The sequence below is a fragment of the Blennius ocellaris genome, assembly GCF_963422515.1.
Source record: "Blennius ocellaris genome assembly, chromosome: 5".
In the NCBI taxonomy this organism is placed as follows: domain Eukaryota; kingdom Metazoa; phylum Chordata; class Actinopteri; order Blenniiformes; family Blenniidae; genus Blennius; species Blennius ocellaris.
This window is the reverse complement of record NC_137654.1, coordinates 21,191,454-21,209,504: the sequence shown is the minus strand read 5'-3', so window position 1 is coordinate 21,209,504 and position 18,051 is coordinate 21,191,454. Positions and strand designations below refer to the sequence as shown.

The window sequence follows — 18,051 nt, the reverse complement described above, 5'->3', positions numbered from 1 at the left end:
TTATTTTTCTCAGCTGGCACAGATCTATTATTTACATATGATTCCTGTGCAGATGGTTGTATTCATTAGATTTGAAGACAATTAGGTGAAACATAATTTACAGGGAAAAAATAGATCATTAGCCTGAATGTGTTATGTAATGAGTAAAAGCAGCCCGCAGTTGAAAAAACAAATCTCCTGGAACATTTATTTACACATATTCAGAAGCCAATTCCTAAGCTCCTTTTTTTTTTTCTTCACTGCTCCACTTTCACATAAAAGATTGGTTCAGATACTCAATTTGCGATATACACCCTCAGCTTTACATGTTAATAAAACATACATGCTCCTTTTTTCCATACGGTTGGCTTGTGGGGGTGAACAAAGAGTCAGAGAGATTGGAATGATTGACAGCTCTGTGAACTGTTACAGACAGGCTCCATTTCTCTGTTGTAAAATCCCACCCATGCCTGCCAAAGGTTTTATTGGTAAATGAAGGACCGGTCTTTGTTGCCACGAACAGCACATCAATTTTTGCTCCAAGATATTTACACACTTTATTGTTCGTGATTATACGTGATGATGACATCGTATAAATGGCAACAGCTCTTTCAAACAAACCTTTTTGTGGGATGATGTCTGATCATTTGTTGGCAAAGCGTGTGACAATAATGCCTTTTTTTCTCGGTGTTATTTGCCGGTTTTACTTGGCAGTGTCTGATTGTTGCTTTGTTTTGGGCTGCTTGTCTTCTCTTCACCACTGGCTGTCAGTCTCACAGACGTGCTCTTCCTTTAAACTTTTCCTTCCACTTTCGTGTATTTTCCCCAACAGGACTCCTGCCCTATTTAAAACTTTAATAATGCAGGCTAATGTAAGCAGTCATTCATATAGGCTCAAAGAGATCTCAACAAGGGAGCGTCGCCTTCTTTGAACATTCCTTTAGCACTTTTATTGAGAATAATCAGATGTTGTCAAGGTGAAGAAAAATGATCACCAGGAATCATTTGCAATGATAGAAATCCAGAAGCCACTTCAATGGCAGCTACACAAAATCAATACGGACTTTTCCCGGACTTCAATGACTAAAATTTGAGTAACAGGCAGCGACTGCGTTCAATTTTACTTAAGATTTTTTTTTCTGATTATTTGACATATTGATGCATTAATAAGATTCCTGAGAAAAACACACTTCAGACTTGACCAGACAGCGTTTCATCTTTCAACATTTGACCTCAAACAACCACATGCTTGCATCTTGTGACTAACATCACTGAGCTTCTCCAATGCATTGACGCAGATGCACATTGCTGCAAAACACTAATACAGCTCCACAACATACCCAGCAGCTGATGTTGGTTTCCTCTGAAATTTGATTTGCACCTGTGATGTCCTTTTTCCAAATACCACAATATATATTGACGGGTTCAGTGTTTTGGAACAGGCGGCAATGTGTTGTGAACTGACACCAATTCTACAGTCTGTGCAAACAGAAAACAACGGCTAGTTGGTAATCTTTTCTTTGGGAAAATATAACCTTTAGACCATGAGCCCTTCTCTAGCCCCTTTACAAGACTTTCTGCTTTGTTAAACAAGCAGCAGTTAACCTGATTTCACTAATCTGCTAACCTAATTCATGTATATTATGCTTTCACATAGCAAATCTACTGGAAAGTAAAGTGAGTTGAAGTGAGTGCACTTATCAAAAATACACACTTCTATTAAGATCAAACAAACTTTGCAGTGCGTTGTCCAGTTAGACTGTGCTGTTAGGTAAGAGGACACCCTATGGACATTTGCGTAGCTGTATTTCTGTCAGGAGAATTTCCTAAAACCTCGGAATCAGACTGGAAGCACTTAAAGTCTCAGAGAACTTCAATGGTTTATTTTTGCATGAAGGGACAAGTGCCACAGTACAACCTTAACGGATGTCTGGGAGATTTGCCCAAACAGAAAAGTTTGAGAGCGGCTTTTCAAAGGTTTGAATTGTTTTGAGATGCCAGGTGCATGTCTGTTCTCCAGACACTGAAGGTTACAAAAGAGGTGACACAGGTCATCCTTGAAACACAGACTCCAAACTTGCACATTATTCTTGATAAGACAAACAACTTTCCCATAACAAAATCCCTTTTGTGGCATACTGCCCTGCATCACTTTATTGTGTTTGGAAGAAACAGTCAATGCCTCCACAGTCCACTCAAGTGTACAATGATCCAGTGAAAGGGACGATGTGAATCAAACACAGAGGTTTTATTTGACATAATTAAAGAAAGAAACATTCACACATTGTTGAATTCCTTGTTTTCCATGGTCAAATGATGGGGTATACCTTGACAACTATACTGCTTTATCATTATTAAGTACACTGTGGAAAGGTCACCTGTCCATCACAGGACAACGGAGCACAGAGGCAATATCAAGGTATTTCCAAAATGAAATATGGGAGTTAAATAAAGCATCTGAAAAAAACAAACATTTCTGCATAGGGTGAGCATGCAAACACCACAGACAGCAGGGATGAGCTGAGAGTGCTCACCACTACACCAACACTTCACCACACATGAATGATCTCATTTATATTTCTTGCAATACTTACTGTAAAACTCCAAACTGAAAAAAATCTATCGGTATGGTAGGCGATAAAAGTTGTGTGAGAATCTGTTGGCTTAGAGCCCTGAGAGACAGCAGAGACATTACTCGGTGTGTATTTTTCTGTATGTTTGTCGTCTCCCTTTAATACCTCCTGAATACATAACAAATATTGTGCCCAGCATACGACATCCAAAGAGTTTTCTTACAAAATGTCAAACATTAAACAGACTGTCCTTTTTTAAAAATTTTTATATGAGATTTCCAAACGTAACCGATTTTTAAAACCTTTAATGAATTCTTCCAGTGATCTGAAGGTTTTTAAATATAAAACTTAAGGGCTGCTAAATGGTTTTGAATGCTCTCTTAAATAAGATGAAGTGGAGTGCTGGAAGCCTTACAGGAATACTCAAATAGATTTCCCTCATCCAAACCAATAGATGTAAGATGTGTTTAAGGGAGTATCTCATTCATCCACCAATCTTTGTTTTTGGGTCACTTCCTCATTACAGACCAAGGGTCTGCAACCAGCTACTCCAGAGCCATGTGTTGCACTTTGGCCCTTCTCTCATGGCTCCCTGAACCTTTCAACAAAATGATACCTAAATAAACATTGCAACTGGCTTTTATTTTATTTACACACACAATCATTTTCAAAAATGACTTTGAACTCCTGGCTAAAAAGAGGCTTTGAAATAAGGCAAAACTAATATGATTAGAAGTGGGGAAATAGCTAAAGCCGCAAGAAATGGAGTGGGGGGACTGCTTTAAAATAAAACCCTAAAATGACTAGGATTTCTAAAAGAAAAAAGTGCTTTGAAATATGAGGCAAAAACGCACAAATCTGCTCAACAGATTGCCAAAATGGTTGAAACTGTTAAAAGGAGGAAAGTGTCTCAAAATTGCTGAAAATGAAGCTTGAAACCTTACAAAAAATAACTGACTATGTAGTGAAATGTTCACTATCCTAAATTGTAATTGAAACTTCATAAATGCTACATAACATGTTCATATATCCGAGCTATGTTTGACACTGGTTTAGACAAAGTGCTGCAGCCGGGGTTTGAATAAGCAGGTATGTAGGTGGATGTTTTCACCTGCATGTGTCTAAAGGAAAGAGGAGGAGTCACCCTGCCCCGCACAGAGCTCACTGAACTGGCCTCAACCTGTAGACCTGTGTGCTGGGAGAACACACACACACACAGACACATACAGACACACACATACACACACACACACACACAAGTCCACACACGTACACAACCCAGCAGCCAGCAGCAGCGGAGTGGACCACCTGTACATGAACCGGACCGGGTACACTCCGGTTCCTCCTGCTTCCTGAGCCCAGGTGCCCTCCTCCTCCTTCTCCCCACCACATGTGTGTGCGGCTCTGAGGGGGCAGCAGCGGGTGTTGGATGGGAAGCCTCGGCTGCGCTCTCCGGGCTTCGAGAGGAGACATCACGGCGCGGTTAGCTAACGTTAGCTCGCTAACAAGGTCAGTTTGGATTTTGGCTCTTGTCGCTCTCTCATGGCTGCTCTCAGTAGTAATGCCCGTCTCGACCCCCGCGCGGTGAGGACAGGTTTTTTGGAGTCGTCTCGGGGCATTCCTCCGCGGACAGGACAGGTAAAGAGGCGGATTTGTCTGCAGCCTGCCCCGCCGCCGTTAGCTTGTTTAGTTAGCCCCGCTCCGCGGCTCCGGTTAACGCCGCTGCTTGAAACCGAGCCGAATCACATTAACTCACATTTTATTCGACTTTACTGCTCGGGTGTGGGAACTGTTTGGCGGATATTTTACAAGAGCGGAGGGAGCATTTTGGTCTCGAAGCCCCGGCAGCGGGAGCTCGCCGCTTGTTTCCGCCTAGAATAAAACAGGTGCATCTCTGCGATGGTCGGATAGCAACCAGCTTCTCCCTGCTCCCACTCCCCCGCCTTATGCAACAAAACCTCCATAAAATCGGAGTTTATCGTCAGTGCGGGACTGGATGTTCTATCAAGGTTGATTTCCATCATTTTCAAAGGCCTCCGTCACCGAGTCCAACAAAACCGGGGCATGTGAAGCGGGCCCGGTGGCTAACGCTGGAGCTAACGCCAGCTGTAAACCAGCGAGAGGGGAACAAACTGCTCGCTATTGTCTCCCCCCCACCAAAAAAAAAATCGGCTAATCTCGATCATCTAGAGTTTCTTTTTCACATCCATCTCCACACATTGTGTCCATCTACTACTGCACGTTGTGTGTCGATGCATTGTTTTAAAAGGGAGGGTTGTTTAGGCTTTTTTTTTCTTTTCCTATTAACGCTAATTGTGGTGAGTATAGAAACGCATTTAGATGCTGCAGCAGTTCATTAGCTCTGCTTGTAATCTGGTGTTGTATCAGGGAGAAAACAAAAACCCCTAATCTCACAAACACGAGCAGCTGCATCTGTATATCAGTTCACACGACTAAATAAAGTCAAAGAACAGCTGTTGGATTTTAGATTAAACTGTATTCATCCAAACAGTGAATCAACCGTGCCTGCACAGCCTTGGTATCTTCTTGCATGCTGGCTAATAAGCTTAATATAAATCAGTATTTACTTTGCAACAAACTGGGATTATTCAAAGGATCTGTGTCTGGCCTAAGTTTCTTATCATCTTAGATTACTTTAATTTCAACACCTAAAGTTTACAATGCCAATAAGCCTTTAGTTTTATAGGGAATTGCAGCCTCCTTGTGGTTTGTCCTGTTTTTACTGCTTTTGTTCTACAAAAGCTTCATGAGCATTATCAGTCTGTATACATTGATTGTTACTCACTGGTCAAAGTCAGTGTATTTTTGTTTGTTTATGTGTGTCTGTAACATGGGAGAAACACTTTTGATTGGAAAGATCAATTAAAGTTAATGCTCCGTTTTTCCTTGGCATGTGATGGAGCGCTCAATCCCCCCCACCCACAAAAAAAAAAAAAAAATCACTATACAAAATGATGTCTTGACTCTGAGCTCTGGGGTTTGACAGCAGACAGTAGTTTCCCTGTAGCGTAAAACGAGTTGCTCTCAGGTCACCATGCCAGGTTAGACTCTCACTCGGCCGAGACCGATTTTGTGTTTTCTCTCCACATTTTTCATTACTTTGTTGCACAGAGTGGAGGGCAACGCAAGGGAAACATCCAACTGCAAAGCAAGCTTGTCTTGTGGATATGTTTGTTATTCAGCTCATGCACTATCTAGAGGCTGCTGGATGTGGTACGTCAATTCAATTGGCCCTGAGTGCCACTGTGCATCCGAGTCCTAATTATTTTTGATGGTTTTCAAGTTTTAACTACTGTTGAACTGCAGACTGTATGGGTGCCGTGGTTGTAAATCGCTTTTGTCTCCCCCACCCCCCACCCTCCGGCGCAGGCCTCGGTGTGAAATGAGCAGAGATCACCCTCACGCCAGCCTGCGTCCTTGCACTGTTTACCACCCACAGAAAGGCTTTTTTTTTTCAGTGAAACTCTTGAGGTTTTGATGAATCTTTAGATGGAAAATGAACAGATCCGTATGGGTTTAAATCTCCAAAGTATATCAAAAAGAACAACTCGATACAAGTCTTGGTGTCATCCTGAGATCTTTGAAACTCCCACTTCTAAAGATTTTAAAGAGTGGCATACAGCACGGCCCCTATGCTGATGCCAGGGAACTTTTTTTTTTGTCAGTAACTATGACAGGAAATGATTCCCCCTGTGAGCACTTTGAAATGTCATTAATGCACAGTGTTTTTCAAGGAACTCGCTTTTGACTGAGCGCTTGTGATGAAGTTTAGTTCCAAGCAAGGATTTTAAGGTCGATTCTCTTTGCGGCAAACGGATTTCTTCCGTTTGTTAAACTGTTGGTTGATGGTTGGGCTTCTCCTCAGATGACACGCAACTTCATTACTGCTGCTCAAACACACCTTATTAAGTCACACTTTCAAATGATTCCGTTGTGTTTTGTACATGTTGGAGCGTGTCAACATATTGAAAGCTTTTTATGTATCTTAATGAGATGTTGTTTGACTTGAATTACTCGCACAACGAAATGAGAACATGATCAAATCTAGGCCACAGTGTGGAGAGCTGACTTTGATGCTGGGGTGTTGTTTTTTTTTTTTTTTTTTTTTTTCTCCTTCTCGTGTGTGGCAACAGCCTGAGGTGAGTGTGACTGCTCCTCAGTGAAATCACACTTATGACTAAAAACCTATTTTCATGTTAATGTTCTACATTTAAACACGGGACTACATGAATCAAGCAACGGATTTGCTCAGCTTGCATATTGTAGGTTTTTGAAGACGAGTGTGTTTTGCAAGATATTTTTTCGTGAGAAGGGGGAATGGGGGTAGAAATCCCAGTGAAGCGACTCACCAGATGAAAATCCAAGATAGGGTTCCTGTCTCGCCCTAGTTAATGGGATAGGTGAGACGTGAGTCAGTATACTCTTTGTGTGTTTTGTGAGTGGGTGGCACACATTAAATCACAAAGGCAGATCCTTTGTGTCATTATTGTTGTGACTAAATTTTATTTATAGTTGAAACTTCTTTGCATTTCCATGCATTCTTTCATTGAATCGTCGTCCTGAATAGCTTGTATCATTGTTTCCTCCAGCGTGCAGTCTAGTTACTCTGAGATTTACTGTGTGAGGAGAACAAAATGTATATGCAGAATACTTGTTTGTGTTGCCCCGAAGACTGTAGCCTCCATGTTTCATTAGTCACCGACATGAGGTGTTGCAGCACAGAGTTTCCTGGCAGACTGTAGTAATGAACTCAAACTGCCTTTTGTATGTGGAACTATGGGTAGGGATGAATCATGTTTCTGTGAAAGAGGAATGGGCCAGCCTGTCTCAGCATCTCCGGCTGAGCTGTACATGACTGTAGAGCTTTTACCAACACAATATTAAGTAATATGTGCTTATTGTTGGGAGTGTACTGAAACCTAACAGACGTCTGTCGGTGTTAGCAATTACAGGTTAACAGAAGTCTTGTCAAAGCTTTGCTCGAAAGCCCACAGAGATCATTGAGCGAGGGAACAATACAATGACGTAAACAGTTACAGTGCTATGGACTTTTCTTTAACAAGAGATGATATGAAGTCAACACACATTTGTTGCCATTCTCCCAACATTTAATTGTTTATACAGCATTTATTGAGATAATCAACTCTGGTTTCATGGAAAGATCATTATTTTTTCCCCTTAGCTATTGTGACTTATCAGATGATGGGATTCTTGTTGAATTTTTATGAAAGGTAACAGACTACTGAAGTCCAACAGATGTAATGATTTTTTTGAGTATCAATTTTTAATAGTATTGCAAACTAATTCCACATAGACTATACAACTCCCCTTCAACCTGTACATATTAATATTTATTCTTACTTATTTATTTTTCAGCCAGTGTCATTCGTTAGGTAACTTTCTATTTTATTTATTCGGTGTGGAGCGATGCTACAACGAATTACCCTCTAAAGTATTTCTATCCAAAGCAGTCAAGACATGCTTGACACAATTATTTTTGTGATTATCAGACATTTTCTTAAATTCTCAAACCCCACCCAGCGCCATCTTTCTCTGTGTACTGCAAAGCTTTTTAATCATGTATTCAGTGATTGTTATTGACTTACTGTGGTTCATTTGGAAGCAATGGGAATAAAATGAGGAAGTTGCCAAATATAGCCATTGGCCAATAAAAGGATTAGATCGAATTTAGGCTTCCTTCTTGTTATTTACAACATAATTTGGGAACAGATGTTTCATCACTGTAAATGGAAATTGTGGATAATGTGTTGTTTTTGCGATGTTCTGATTTAAAAAAAATTATAAAATAAACTATTGACACTTGTATGAATTGCTGGATGTAGGTCTGCACATAATCGGCAGGAATTACTCTTCGAGTGCCCACAGAGATACTGATCACTCCCACCTGCAAACACTGTTATCTATTGAGGATCTTTCCAGCAGGGAAAATCCAGTCATTCAGCTGTTTTAATACGCTCCCTCAGAATACCCCAATCGCAAACAAGCCTTATTAAATAGATTTCAGTGGTTGACAAAAACAGCCTCATGCAGTAGGAAGTCGAAGTGAATCGAGCCGTTTTTGGATTGTGTCCTGTTTTTTCAGATACTTGATGTAATTTCCCTATTGGTGCAGAGATAAAGCAGATGTTTGAATGTCAGACGTCAGAGCCGCAGCGATTGTGTTATTGTTAGGATTTAGATTGGAATGGTAATTTTTTCTTGAAGTTGTCCAGGCTTAAACAAAGTTTATGGAATTAATTGTGGCAGCAGTTAAAGAGAGAATGAGTCGCCGAGTGAGATTTATTTGCCGGTGCATTTGGAGACGTACAGTTTACCGGTGAACTATATAGTTTCATGCATGATGGATTTCTTTAATGACTCGCTCTGATTACATTCATTAAATTTAACGGCTTACTCTAAAACCCCTGGGCTGAGTGTGTGTTTGCACCTATGTGAACTAAACAATATTCATGTATATCTTGTGATTTGTGTCAGTTCCTCAGAGATCTCCTCTCCGCTGCAGTTTTTAACTGTCCGTCTCTCTCATGAATCATCCAAATATTACAAGGGTTACTTCAAACGGCATAAAACATTCTTAGATGGACAGTTTCAGTCTCAATAGGCTGATTTCATGGCAGAGATCGAGCTACAGGCTTTCCAGTGAATGACATCTTTTTAGAGTGCTAGGTTGACGTCACAGCCTCGTAGCAGCCGGGCATTTGGATTCCAGGCAAATGGCCGACCCACTGATGCCCGTTTGAGTGCTACAGGATTGGGGTTGGCTAGGTCAACACAATGGATACTCTAATCCAACCCCCAGGGCACCTAATTAAAACTTACAACCAGGACTAACAACCCCCGACACTGCTGCATCTCATGAGAATCACTACAACTCCAAATGCCACGACAAAAAAAAAAAATGGAAATCAGTCGGCAATCATTGTGCCCTTTCTTCCTTTGTGTTTCCAAACAATGTTTATTCGATTAAACATTCAAAACAGCTTGCAATCAAAACAGGAGATGAAATGTTTAATGGCGTTGGCATAACTTAGCAGTAATATGTGTTTGCAGGTGATGATTTGCTGTTTAACATTTAGAAAATTGTATTTGCGTTTTGGGAGCTGGTGTTTCATTATTAGTACTTACAAACAAGCCCTTTTTCCTGTCTGAGGCTCAAATCGCTTCCTTGCCCCCCCCCCCCCCCCCCCAACCACACACACACACACACACACACACACACACACACACACACACACACACACACACACACACACACACACACACACACACACACACACACACACACACACACTGCATGATAATAGTTTACTCAGGATTGAGTCGTAAATTGAGATGTCAGGCACTTAATATCTCAAGACAATGATTTATACAAACTTGTAAATTATTGTCAATTTGCATCATCACTGACGGCTTTAGTGGTGCTTGGCTGTATATTTAACGTCTATAAAAATCAGGAAACCACATTTTAGGCTTGTTGGCACAAACTGAATGGTTTGATTGGCAGAAATTTGCTGAGGTAGTTTGAGTGCATTTGTTTTGTTATACATTTCTTCTGTAATATGTCGTTAATTTTAAGTTTCGTGTTAAACAGCTTCTCTGGGGACTGCAGATTGAATGAGCCATGTAGGCTGTTTTGTTGCTCTATGAGTCAAACAAAGATAGATGATGTGAATAATTTTAGCCCCTTGAGAAAATAACTTTTAATCACATTTGGATATTTATGTCAGCAAAATGTGTGTGGTTTCATATATTAAGGTTAGTTTTAACCTTATGAACAGTGCGTTTCAGTATCGGGTCTGGAAAAGGTAAAGGAACTTTAAATGCCTCACTATAATGCTGCTTCATATCCTGTTGTAGCGCCATACGCTCCAGATTATGATGTTCGTTGCGTAATGCAGTCTCCAGTTAGAGCTTAATGTATAGTCCCCACTGATAGTACTACGGTGGAGAGAGTTGAGGAAGCCGCTGAGTATGAACCGGAGGCAGCGACGGGAATGTTCTCAGCAGCACTGCTTGCATGTTCGAGCTGATGTGTAGATCCATGAGTGACACTTGTTTGTTTCTTTTTCTGTTCCTCCCACAGCGGGCTGACATGGCTGTCTAACAGGCTGCCAGACATCTCTTCATGGATCGCAGAGGACAACAAAGAGAAACCGGTGCATTTGTGAGCATAGCCAATCATTAGGGGGTCTGACCCACAAGCATATTATCAGACTGACTTCAGTGCATGAGGCCTCTCCAGTTGTTCATCGACATCTGCTGGGCAGCCCAAAGGCCTGCTGCTATGCACTGTAAACCGAGAGACATGAGGGGCGGGGATCCTGGAAGAAGCCGGCTTCTTTCTTGCAGGACTGTCCCTTTCGTAATAGGACTGCTTGCCGCCCTGGTGCATGGTGCGATGCTGGAGCAGCAAGAGACACTGGTGGAGATGATACCGGAGATGCTACCTGTGGAGCTGGAGGCCTCCATGCAGTCCTCTGTGCTCTCTGAGCTCCACGCCGCAGCGTCCTCAATTGGCGAAGGGCCGCCCGCAGTTGTCCCAGATAGCTCTGCAAAGAATGGGGGAGTGCACACTGGCATCCCTGACTCCTCTGCGATCGTTGGCCAGGTGTTCCAGTTAAAGGTTCCTCACGGGCCTGCGCATGCGGGTTGTCATTTTCATGTAAGTATATTTGACACAACCGAATAATACTAGGCTGAACTGTCATTTCTTTAGGAATATTGGCATGATTCTAATTTGATGCCAGCAAGGTATCTCAAGAAAAGTTGAAACAACACAAACAAAACTGAAGATGCAGTGATGGAATAAGAAAAATAATTCGTAACATAGAAACAGTGTGTCAAAATGCAGACATAAAAATGCAGATTACTATGTCTAAATATTGTGATACAACATATGGAAAAATGCTCTTTAACATAAGTTTGTGATTACTTAGGGTTTAGGGTTACAAGTGGCAAAACCAAAGTTAACATTTCGGTGCTTGCAATTGTTAATCTGCATAGAGACATGATGTACAGAATCCACTGCATGAGTTCGTGATCACTTTCAAAAATCATTATACAGTTTGCATTTCAATGCACAAATGCAAATTCAACCTGTAGCAAAGAAGAAGCTGTATGTAGACAAAATTTAAGAGTCTTTACTGGGCAAATGTTCATTTGAAATCGACTAAGGCTAAATATTAAACCGTTCTGAAAGAGGACAGCAGCCATACTGCATTACTGTTAACACACGTCAACTAGCACCTCTAATGTCGGGTTGTGTTAGTGGAGATGAAGGGGAAGGCCTCGTAAACATCTGGAGAGGCGCCGTCAAAATATAGGTTTACATATTTCAACGAGGCGGTGCAGGAAGTTGTACTTTATATCTGTCAGAACAGTATGGCTTTACAGTGGAAGGACTGATTACAGCATTCAACTCGTCGTAAAACTAAAACTTTAGCCGCAGGAACCCTCCGTCATACAGGAGTAAAACAACAGTCATTGGCCCTCAGAATATTTTTTATTAAAGGAGAAACTGATACATAGTGATAAAACAGTCTCCACCTTGAGATGTATTATTGTGAGTGAATCTAAAATTAGGTAATATTTTATCATGAAACGGTCAAATTGTTTACCGTTTGTATCTGATGTGTTGTCTATGTTGTAGTTATAATGTGGGGATAAGGAAATTGTACATTGCATCCCGCATTTAAACTTTCACAGAATGAAAAACACCCTTGACACAATCAGTCCTGAAAAGGTAAAAAAAAACGAACTATTATTGTTGTGTCTTCTCTGTAGACCACAGTGAAGGCGAGAGCCAAAGTATTGTCTATTACTGCAGAAATGCATCATATGTTGTATTTATCTGCTCAGTTTTGATCACTGTATCACTGCTGATAGAAGCTGACTGTGTTGCAATTTGTTCCAGTCAGACTTATGAATGAGATGAGATTATTATTGGCCCAAGTGGTGATGCAGAATGATATCCTGTCATACAGTAATAACTCAAAATGATGAGTGATGACTCACACAGTCGTTATTATGAATAGAAGCTCACTCTGCTTCCTGTTCATATTTTTGCAAGATTTGATAAACTGAATGGATTTGAGAGGGGTGGGGGCGAAGGGAATGAGGGTTGGGGAGATAGTGAAAGCATTGCTGTGCTTTCTCAATATATTTCTTATGTTCATGTTTTGAATTCATATTTATTGTGTGAGATTTTTTGAAGCACTTTTGCTCTCTCCAAGACGGAAATGAATAAGGTTAAATATATAATTGAGTCAAACGAACCAATTTTCTTCTCATTCATATTAGAAGATGTACCTGTGATTCCCGATTTTAAGTCGTAAATTCTGGGTGACATGTTGTGCTGAGTGCTTCACTGAAGTCTCGGTAATTTGTTGCAATATGTCTTGTGACCATTTTTCTTCAGATCAGTCATTTTGTTACTACTTTAACCTTTTATTTCTAGTTTAAAGCAGTAATGGTTGTTTTTCTCTTTCTTTTCTGAAGCTCACCGAAATGGGAAAGGAGACTTTACCGTCCTGGCTGTACTGGGATAGAGAAAACTGCATTCTCAGAGGTTTGGCTCTGGAGCAAGATAAAGGAGTGTATCATATAATGGTGTCAGGTGAAGGGATAACTGAGAAGATCGGCAGCCAAGCGCTCCCCAGTACAGTCTTCTCTATTGAAGTATACCTTGAAGAACGGGCCGATACTGAGCCGGCCCTGCTCTCTCTACAATCTGACATCAATGGCCTGCAGCCTTTTACCTGCGGCTCTGAGGAGCCTGTCACTGTCCTCACTGTCATCCTGGATGCCGACTTGACAAAGATGGATGCAGAACAGCGGGTCAAGTTACTGAGCATTATGACAAAATTCTCTCATGTGCCCCTGGAACATATGAGGGTGGTCCCAGTTGTCAACAACCGTCTATTTGACATGTCCGCTTTCATGGCGGGACCAGGAAATGCTAAGAAGGTGGTGGAGAATGGGGCACTATTGTCATGGAAAGTTGGATGTGCACTCGATCAGGGCAGCATCCCTGACATTAGCAGCGTCCAGACCTCTGCAAAGGATGGGAACATGTCAGCCAGGCTGGGATACCCAGTGGTAGGCTGGCACATTGTCAATAAGAAGCCTCACGGAGTGAAACGAGTCAGACGGCAGTTGTATAATACTCCTACCCCAGTTCCCTCCCTGCTTCCTCCAACTGTCCACCAAGAGCCCCATTCACGTATTGTTCCCACTCCAACTTCACCCTCTATTGCCCCAGCAACCGACAACTCTGCTCCCCCTGTCAGAGGTCCTCTGCCTCTGCCAGTAAAGCCCACCATGAGGGTCAGAGATCAGATTGCCCACACACCTGTCTTCGGACCTCCTCAACCTACGAGAGTACTCGGAACTACAAGTACCATCCCTATTCAGCCTACTATGACTCGTCCTACATTTGTGGAAGCAACTGCTGTGCCAACGCCACCAAGCACCACCAAGAGACCCAGACCGACTTCCACTAGGAAACCCAAGAAAACCAGGACTACCACCCCATCTCCTCGTGAACCAAAGTCCACCACTGCTAAGCCAACAAAGCGTACAACTCCTCTCTCCCTGGCTCCAGATTTGAATCAGAATCCAGAGATCCGTAACCCGATTGACCAGGTGACTGCATGGGTTGGCACCTACTTTGAGGTGAAAATAGCATCGGATGCCTTCTACGACAAAGAGGATGGTACCACCGACAAGCTGCGTTTGACTTTGAAGAGAACCCCCAAAGAAGCAGTGAGTGAAACATCGTGGATTCAGTTCAACAGCACCATCCAGCTTCTGTACGGCCTTCCAGATGAGGAGCATGAGGGAAATCACGAGTACTTCATGTTGGCTACTGACAAGGGTGGAAAGAGCATCATGGATGCATTTGAGGTTCGAGTCAACCGCTGGTCTACAAATGACAAGCCATCAGTTGTATTTACCGCTCGTTTTCACGGTGATCCTAAAACTTTAAGCAACGATGTTCATAAGAAAATTCTTTTGACAAAAAAGTTGGCGTATGCTCTTGGGGATCGCAACAGCAGCACAGTGACGCTGAGAAGCATCACAAAGGGCTCCATCTTAGTAGAATGGACCAATAACAGTCTGCAGCAGAGTCCCTGTCCTAAAGAACAGATAACAGCTCTGAGCAACAGGATCTCGGATCCACAAGGAACACCTAAACTAGCCTTCATCAAAGCCATGGAGCCTGAATTCAAGCCCATTAACATTATGATTCGTGGTACTAATAAATGCCAGAGCTACATCTTCATCCCACCTGGAGAGGTACCACCACCTGTCCTTCCCACAGTTGCACCTTCACCTGGGACAGGCCGCAGTAGCAGTGACGATGTTTATTTGCACACGGTCATACCTGCTGTTGTGGTCGCCGCCCTGCTGCTTATAGCTGGGATCATCGCTATGGTCTGCTACCGCAAGAAGCGCAAAGGTAAAATGACCATTGAGGAGCAAGCCACCTTCATCAAGAAAGGAGTTCCTATAATATTTGCTGATGAGTTGGATGACTCGAAATCACCTCCATCCTCCAGCATCCCTCTTATCCTTCAGGAAGAGAAGCCCCCTCTCCCCCCTCCAGAGTACCCTAACATGGCCGGCCCCCACAGTACCCTGCTCAACCAGGATCTGCTGGAGGAGTACTCAGTTTATCAAGATGATGATCCAAATGCTCCCCCTTACCAGCCCCCACCACCATTTACTGTCCCCATTGAAGGCAAAGGCTCTCGCCCCAAGAACATGACCTCGTACCGGTCACCACCCCCCTACGTGCCTCCCTAACGCACACTGGTGCTTTCAGATTGGAAAGCAGGTGCAATGTAGGGATGCTTGTCACAAACTACAGGAGTAATTTTACATGTGTTCAATGAAACCGCTTTGACTTTAGAGGAGCAGGCAACCATACACATATATCTGACCATCATGGATAAGACTATCGTACAACTCTACTACTGGCACAGGGCAAATGGATAAAAGACATTTTGTGATTCCAGCTCTTATTTTTCTGTCCTTCAGATCTGCTTTTGACTTCTTGCATATTCTTTTTTTTTTTTTATTGTCTGTTTTTGCCACGAGGAGTCAATTTTATCTTCAACGATGTACTATTTCTATTGTATAGAAAATAATAAAGAAGCAGGAAAGACTGGAGCCCACAGGGCCTTCGAGCATATGTCACCATGACAACAGACTCGAGGCTCTCCCTCACAGTGTTAATCTTTGAGTTCTATATCACTCTTATCTGTCCTTTGGCTAGGTTTACTAAGATTTTGCACCTGTTATTTCTAGAGGGGAATGAAATACAAATGCCAAACTGAGCATGGAGCATTTTATTTACACAGAAATCAGTTTGTTTCTTAGACATTGATCTTTCTCTGTTCTCTTCTATGCTTTGCTCCCCCTCGACAATAACATGCAAACCTTGCACTTATGCAAATTCTTGTTAAACCTTGCACTATGTGTCTTGCGCAGAATTGAAAGCATTAAGTGGTGGTCCAGGTTAAGGAGAAAAAAAAATATTTTGTATCCTTCAACTCACCACATGACTGAGGTTCCTCTGGTACTTGATCACAAAGGACATTACACTGACCACGCCTGTTGTAGATGTAGCCTAATTGAGTTTTTTGTTTTTTTGTTTATTTTCTCTCTCTTTTCTTTTGGTTAATGCGTGCCACTAAAACCTGCCTCTGAGATGTCTGGTTTTGCTCTGGCCAAGGTGATGTCAGAGGGGTATCCTTAGGTTGATGCAACAATAATAAAAAGGCCATTAGAGTGTTGTGGTTCACAGCGGGCGGAGGAACGGAGACATCGCCAATAAGTTGGATCCACTGTCTTTATGTTGGGCTGGTTTTCTTGGTCTGATGGGTGGGCGGGCGGGCTTGGTACTGTATCGTCATGGCTCTGCCTCCAGCTGCTGCAGTTTTCAGTGCACCGTCTGTTGTCAGTTCGCATGGGGACGAGGGGATGTACATAATTGTGTGCCTGTGAATTTAAATGACTCCATAATGTTAGTGTTTTATCAGTAAAACCAGTCGGGGTGGAAAGGGAGGGCCAGAGTGGGAAATTATTTTATTTTTTAATTGTATGTCTAGATTTATGATCACAATCGTTTAAAAAAAAAAAAAAATAGACTTTATAGTTTGTGAGGGTATAAAAGAACATTTACTTGCCCATCACAAAAAATGAAAGCATTATCTCAGCGTGATGGGGGAACAAATAAACCACAACATGTGAATTATGTACATTTCATATCTATCACCATACGAAAAAATGGTTAAAAATCTAATGTTTTTACTGAGTTTTTGATACAGTCTTAAACTTGTTTTATGAAAATATATTAATAAAATGTAATACTATTTGTAAAGCCTCAACAATGGTGTAAAGTCTCATTTATTAAAACAACACATGAACTTGAGAAATTGGAATACACGCTTCAGTAAATGTGATGTGTTGGATGGGATTTGAGATCTGGATGGCCAGTTTTTTTTTGTTTTGAATTTTTTTAAAGTGTCCTGAACTATTTTTCTTTATCGTGCCACCTGATATGAGTCCTGCAAGACCTTGCAACAGTCTGACCCACCTGCGATGCACAAGATCCCCTTTCAGGCAAATGAGTGCTCCAATAAGAGAACTGCCTTCTTTCTCTAGCTTTAGACGGGCACTTCTTTTTTTTCTTGGCTCTATGCTCTTACATCTTTTGGACAAACATCAATAAGTGTGACGAATATCTGCTCTGAGCTTCTTATAATGGCGTGTTCAAGAAAGGTCAAACTCACTTTCATTTAGTGACATCTTGCAGCACTCATAAAATTCTACCTTCAAATAACTAAACTAGGTATTTGATTTGTTTTCACACAGTCCCAGGGAATAAAAAAATCTTTTAGCTGCTGCGCAAGAGGAAAAAAGAAATCCCAACTCTTTGACTTTCATGGACTCTGAATTCTTAGAGTAAAGAAAGAATATTGGTTTCTGTCGAGGGCATGTGAATACTAACAACTACATTTTGAAATCCCTTATTGTCAGAGCTCTAACTTTGTTATCCACCTTGCTCTTGTTGTCTCAGTCTTTATTATACCTCGTAATTGGTAATTATGAAGTGGGTTTTGTTGCAGATTGGAGCTAATAATTGTTTATCAGCTAGCAAATACCCATCCAACTGTGGGCGACTTGACTCATTTACACAGGATATTAGTGACACCGCTTATCAAATCAGTGTTTTGCACAATTGTCGACTGTGATTAAAAACAGCACTGATTGTTTGTGTGTAGACAGACTGCAGACATTTCCCCCTCTGTTGGGTAAATATATGACGTAACCCCAGACTGTTATTGACCTGAGGCCATTGTTACCTGCCAGCCGCTGCCTACATGTGAGATCTAATGTTGACTAAACAGCTGTAACACTGGGAGGTATGACATTCATGGCAGCAGCAGGT

At 41.8% G+C, this 18,051-nt stretch overlaps 1 protein-coding gene across 1 annotated transcript; it reads left to right on the top strand.

Annotated features, from left to right (window-relative positions):
- The first annotated feature begins 3,860 nt into the window (after positions 1–3,860).
- dag1 (dystroglycan 1) lies at positions 3,861–16,433 on the top strand. Its single transcript, XM_080496333.1, has 3 exons — positions 3,861–4,061; positions 10,678–11,256; positions 13,092–16,433. The coding sequence occupies exons 2-3, from the start codon at positions 10,822–10,824 to the stop codon at positions 15,399–15,401; spliced, it is 2,745 nt and encodes a 914-aa protein (XP_080352459.1). The 5' UTR covers positions 3,861–4,061; positions 10,678–10,821; the 3' UTR covers positions 15,402–16,433.
- Positions 16,434–18,051: the final 1,618 nt, after the last annotated feature.

Bases quoted from the DNA above. Each gene is read 5' to 3' on its own strand.
- dag1 (XM_080496333.1), top strand. From the start codon at position 10,822: ATGAGGCCTCTCCAGTTGTTCATCGACATCTGCTGGGCAGCCCAAAGG. The intron at 11,257-13,091 runs GTAAGTATATTT...TCTTTTCTGAAG, and splicing joins ATGCGGGTTGTCATTTTCAT to CTCACCGAAATGGGAAAGGA.